At 42.0% G+C, this 6000-nt stretch overlaps 1 protein-coding gene across 4 annotated transcripts in view; it reads left to right on the top strand.

Moving 5' to 3' along the window:
* Positions 1-4978, top strand: part of POLA1 (DNA polymerase alpha 1, catalytic subunit) — a 322857-nt gene extending 317879 nt beyond the window's left edge. For 3 of the 4 annotated variants that reach the window (XM_036746570.1, XM_036746571.1, XM_036746573.1), the window contains one exon: positions 3739-4978. In XM_036746570.1, coding sequence (XP_036602465.1) covers positions 3739-3905 — 167 coding nt within the window. In that variant the 3' untranslated portion in view covers positions 3906-4978. The remainder of the gene's footprint in view (positions 1-3738) is intronic. The other variant, XM_036746572.1, reaches the window with a different exon arrangement.
* Positions 4979-6000: the final 1022 nt, after the last annotated feature.

Genomic DNA, 6000 nt, shown 5'->3' with positions numbered 1-6000 from the left:
GATTAGAAAAGGTGGGAGCCATACAATTTGAGAAAAAAAATAAGTCTGCTGAAATTATTACCTGATTTCATAATTGACAGAATATTTAATTCAAATATAGTAAATTGACACACCTCTACACAGAGACAGTTATGACTGACTGTATAACACCTGACAGAATCAATTATGACTGACTGTTGTTTCATACCTTTGCACAGAAATAAATGAAACAGACATTTAGAACAGAGACTGCTGCTGCCTGTGTGCCTAAGCTTGCCTTAATTAAAATAAAATAACCAGTGGGTGATAAAATTTTATTGCCCTTGTGATTTCTGATTCATTGCATTGTCTTTTAAGTCCAATAAAGGTTTTATAAAAAAAAGTAAAGCAAGCTGATGAAAAGAGATTTCTGGTCCACTGGCTTTGAAAGATAGAAAATATGATATATGAGGTAGCAAGTGGTTTTGTTAGCTGAAAGTGTATTCATTTGTTTAGAACCATTCTAAAATTTGATGTGTTAAACCTAACTTGTACACATATTCTTGTACAAAATTATGTGTAATATTTCATAGAGAAAAATGATTTAATATAGGTTGTGTCATTATGAGGTTTTTGGAGTCTAGTAAAGTCTAAAAATCTATTTTTCATTGTCTCCAGTGGTTAATCTAGATTAACTCTCCCCCCACCCCTTTTAAATCATAGTTTGTAGGAAGAAGATATTTAATAAGAAATGTTATGCAAACCCAAGACAAGCTTTATCTTATCAGTAGCACCAGATTATAGGATAATGCATTCTTAGTCTTGGATGTCTTGTCTCCAACAACATTCTTCAACAATAAAAGGTATGGTGGTTTATAAATAAACTGTATAGTGGTATATATGGATAATGCTTTAGTCTTCAAGGATAATGAACTTTGTTGACAATTACATTCCTCTGTGTATATATGTGCGTGTGTATGTATAAAAAGTATTTTGTACTTTGTATTTATGAGAATTTATAATAGTTTGACATTAGTTAGGGATTATTTATTAATGCTCTTGTCATCATTAGGTTTGGCTTATGACAACTATAGATGGTTTCTCGGACCCTTGTCCATCCAGTATCAGTGTGTTGAGATCTTGTTCCTTTGAGGCCTGTTAGAGTCTTGGGTATAAAGTATTTTCTATTGACTGATTCCCAGAAGGGAAAATGTGTAAAATCAGGTTTCTGTCATTTGTACTCTACACTAGGGTTTTAAGTACTGGCTGTAGCGTTGAAAAGGAAAAGTGGCAGTTAATATTGAACTTTCCCTGTGTTGCTAGACTGTTGAAAATATACAAAAACCAAAACCAAAACCCAGGAGATTTGAATCTTTTCTTCCAGCTCTGTTCTCTGAAGGCTCTGCTCGGCTGTTGGTGAAATTCCCATTTCGAGAGAGCTTTTTATTTGCATCTCTTACTTGTATGACATGGTACTTTTAGAGGTATTGACTGGCTGTGCGATGTGTGATGGTCACAGTTGTCTGTTACTAAGAAGAGCACGGAGTGATGCTGGTTGTCATTCCATCTCTGCTGTGTGGCAGTGTAAATCGTCCCCTTTCTAACCAACCTGGTGGGAAAAGTCAATATCCCATCAGCAAAAGGAGGTAAACACATCAGGAGCTGTGTCCTCTCTCATCTTCCCCTGCCCTGTACTACTGCACTTTTTGAATCTGGTCTCCCCAGTTATCAGATGCCTTTGTGTCATTCAAAGGTGCTACATTACAGTCCTGTAGCTGAAGCTTGCAGTCTGGCTTTGGCAGTGGCCATGTATTGTATTCTCAGGCTCTGATAATTAGAGTTTTCAAATTATTTTCCTATAGTTAATTAATGGTATCCCTTTTCTTATTTCTCTCCAGCCCCCTCCCTCTCTTTCCCAACTCATTGCCTTTAGACATTTACATCATAAAAGAAGCGTCCCCTTCCCAAATTTGAAAGACGGTGCTATTTAGAAAAGGATATTGTCAACAATGCTTTGTGTGTACCTTGAAACTAGTTTGGAGTTATCTTGGCATACTATTTCAGCGAAGTTTTACTTTTCCTTGTGCTTCTCCTCAGCTCTTTCTGTCATCTGCTTCCATTCCCTCGGCATCTCCTGCCCATGGGCAGCCTTCCTCTCCAGTGGCTGCTCAGTCAGTGCAGAGCTGTGGTCCTCACCGAGGTTGGTGAGGAGGCCTAAGCTCTTCCATTTACATTAACTTTCCTGGGCCTCATTTTACTCTTCCGTTAAAAGGCGATTGGCCAGATGCCCCTTGAAAAGGCCCTGCTAAATCTAAGTCCAGTGAACTGAATTGGGGGAAGTGGAGGTGTGTTTTCCAGTGTGTATAAGTGCAGAAATGGCCCGAGAAGATTTTACTGCTTCTGGGGCTAATAAAACGGGACTCTGCCGCTGAGGGTTACAGGGTTTCCATGAGCTGCCTCCTTTTTGTTAAATCTGCTCCTAAGAAAAGCAGGAAAAACCAAATCCTAACTGATGCAGTAGTCAGAAATGCTGGGTTTGGACTTAAAGCACTTGAGCTTGAACTCCATCTCTTCCGGTCTGACCTTGTACAAGTTACTTGGAGGTTGGACCAGGTGACTGCCAGGGCCCTTTTAGCTCCAAGTCTGTGATTCTGTGAACCTGAGAGTCTTTGAGCAGTGACATTGGTTGCCTCTCAAATAAGGTAGGGTGGAAGCAGCGCCTAAGTGAGCAGTCTTCTTGTTTCAAATTTAGGTATCCCCAGTTGCCTCCTTTCCTCCTACCTTTATTTGAGTTTTTTTGGGGGAAGGGGGGGCAGGGAAATTGGGGTTCAGTGACTTGCCCAAGGTCACACAGCTAGTAAGTGTGTCAAGTGTCTGAGGCCAGATTTAAACTCAGGTCCTCCTGACTCCGGGGCCAGTGCTGTACTCACTGCACCACCTAGCTACCCTCCTCCTACCTTTAAATAAGAGAAAATATTAGAAACAGCAGACATAGACGTGCATGAGGAATTTTTATTTTGGCCAGGGGACGACCCAGGTGTTGGAGCATAGAGATAAGTTGGAAGATCAGCCTTTGGGCTGGGAGTGGGGGAGTTCAAGGCAGTGACTACAGCCTTGAAGTATTTGGGCACCAGACTGAGAAGGGGGAAGGGACGGTGGGGGGAGAAGTTGAAGTGAACCTGACCCAGAAAACAGAGTTGGAGAAGAAGGAATAACAGAAGGGAAATCCCCAAGGAGTTACCAAGGCCTCTGTTTAACTTGGCACAAGGAAGTACAAGAGCCTCTGAATACCAGCACCTTCCTGGGTAGAGAAATGTTTGACGGCTTCACCCCAACTATGTCTGAAATGACACATATTGTCGAGTGTCCCTGGGTTCTGCATCTGCACAGATATATGGATCTGCACCTTAATGATACGTGGTCTGCTTGGGCAGCCATTGCTCCCTTCCTGTGCTGAGTCAGCCACAGTGAATGGTGGACACAGGAGAGGGGTGTGGTGTGTGTGTGTGGGTTCAGGTGTGTGTGTGTGTGTGTGTGTTTTGACAGCACCAGCCGGGCCTCAGAGCCCAGCATCCTCCCCATCAAGGGTCTCAGGGCTGGTCTCCCAGTGAGCTGGGCTGGGCTTTAGAGCAGGAGGGTGAGGATATGGCAGCCTTGGCTTTGAGCATGAGTCAGGTTGCTCAGGAGTGCTGGGCTGTGTGTGTTTCTAATTCAGTGTTGGATTTTCTTGCAAATCTGTATCTCTTTTAATCCTTTTTCATTTATTTTATGTTTTCATAGACATATTGAAGAAGAAAGAATTCGTCTCCAAGGGAAACCTTGAGACATACAACAAACTAAGGAGCACCGCAAGCCAGTTCTTATCCCGGAGTGGCTATTCAGAAGTGTGCCTCAGCAAACTCTTCTCCGATTGCACCGTGAAGCCCTTTAGGGAATCCCAGAACTGACGGAGGGAGCGAGTAGCTTACAAATCATCTCTCGTCTGCCTCCCCACACACTCACCCCACCCTCGGGTAGCCCAAAGTGCCTCTTTTGCATATGTTCTTCCTCTGGGCTTCCCCATTTTGGAGGGAATATTCCTAAGTCTGGGGGGAGAGGGGAGAATCCTTTTAACTTCCTTCGGGTTAAAAAAAAAGACACAGACCAACCTTGACTTTACCAAAAATGACACTTTATAATACTGTGGGCCTTCCTAGAACACCTGAAGGATGGATTTCCCTGCTAAGTAAGTGTATTGGGGTGGGGGAGGGTGCAGTAAGAGGGGAATTGCTACTTGAATTGGATAATTCCCAGGGAGAGTTGCTGGAATGTACGTGATCCTAGACTTTGCTCCAGGGGGTTTAGGAGAGGTGCTCTGCAGAAGAGAGCTTAGTAGAGGTCTCTCTAGGAGCACTGATGTTTTGCCTTTTCACAGTTTATCAACTTGCCCACTATAAACATACCAACTAAAAACCCTCCTAACCCTAAATGCTTCCTAATGTTGAGAGCAGCTTGCCTTTTGAATCCCCCTCCCTTTGTAGTCAGCAAAGGGGAGATTTACAGGTTTTTCACCTGAGATTTCGGATGGGAAGCCTCGTTTCCCACCCCTTCAGTTTGCATCCTGGTTTTCCACTGTTAGTGAGATCACACATACCCTTTTTTTTTTTTTAAACTTAGAAAGTTGAGGGTAAACCTTGGGTGATAAGAACAAAGATCACAAACAAACTAGCAGCCTAAACACACTTCTAAAAATGTTGAGGGGTTAGGAATAGAAATTGAAAATATCTGGTTTGGTCTCCTTTGAATGAATATTTGATGAAAAAAATGAACATGTATTGGCTTTAGGAGTGTTTTTCTTGCTGGCTTTTTCAGAGCAATTCCTTTCTCAGGAAAGATTTGTCATTTGTGTTATCCTTCCTTTTCTTACTTTATTAGTAAGTTTACAGACTGCAGACTATTTTCCTCCATGTAAAACTGTAAAGTTTTAAACATATAAAACTGTATGTGTTTATTAAAAATGAAAGATAATCTTCTTGAAGAAACCAGTTTTGTTAACTACTTACCAGTGACAAGAGGGGAGGGGGAGGGAGGGTGTCTGTGTTGTGGGTTTAAAAAGTGGGAACTATCAATATACCACTATCTTAGAGAGAAATGAGGTTGGTGTGTATGTGTGTGTGTGTGTGTGTGTGTATGTGTGTGTTTAATATTCTGAATGTAGTGAGAGAATCTGGGCATTAGGTGCTTACTTGGCTTTTGTAACAGATAAAACTTGGTGCTTGGGTTGCTTTCCCATACAAGTTCCTGTTTTTAGAAGGTCCAGCCTATGACACCTACGTCCAGTAGGGTTATAATGTGGGGCTCCAGGCAAAGTTCATACTCTAGGAAGGCTTACCCAAGTATTGAAGAGAAAAGGGCCTCAATTTTGTATTCTGAGACCCTGCGGATTTCAGGTGTTTTGATCAGTTACCACATGGTTATAGGACAGCCTGAATTAGGAAAGCTTGGGTATTAATGGTTTTTTTCACTATAACATTGTTATTCAGACCAGAAAAGCCAAATAGTCCACTTCAGGGTATCTCTGTCTCACAATCCACTTCCCAAAAATGGATCTCATCTCCCAGATGGGAGACTTCTGTCCAAATTTCTAAATTCTGTGGTTGCTTTTGGACATCTGCAAAGTATTCTCAGTCATCAGCCATCTTCAGTCTTCTTCCAAGTATTCTTGTCCCCAACTAAATTGCCAGCCCCTTGTAGAGCAGGATCATATTCACTAAGCACATGCATTGAGTTCCTACTGTGTGCAAAGGCTACCCTACCTGCCTAGTATTAAAGGCCCAGGAGGTGATATTTTAATTTTTTGTTCCCCAGATCACCTAACATGTTTTAATTGAATGATTTTGAACCTCCAGAAACATGGCAGAGAGTAAAAACTGTTCCCAGCCTTTCTCTTTTTCACTGCAAGTGGATTAGGATCTCAACAGACTTTCTATTTCTTGACTTGTGTTAGGTCCAACTGCAGAGAGTAAGGTTGGGTTGAGGGAAAGTGGACGTAGACATTCCCAT

Source organism: Trichosurus vulpecula, chromosome 2 (assembly GCF_011100635.1).
Source record: "Trichosurus vulpecula isolate mTriVul1 chromosome 2, mTriVul1.pri, whole genome shotgun sequence".
Lineage (NCBI taxonomy): Eukaryota > Metazoa > Chordata > Mammalia > Diprotodontia > Phalangeridae > Trichosurus > Trichosurus vulpecula.
The sequence above is the reverse complement of the archived record's forward strand: the minus strand, read 5'-3'. Positions and strand labels throughout refer to the sequence as shown.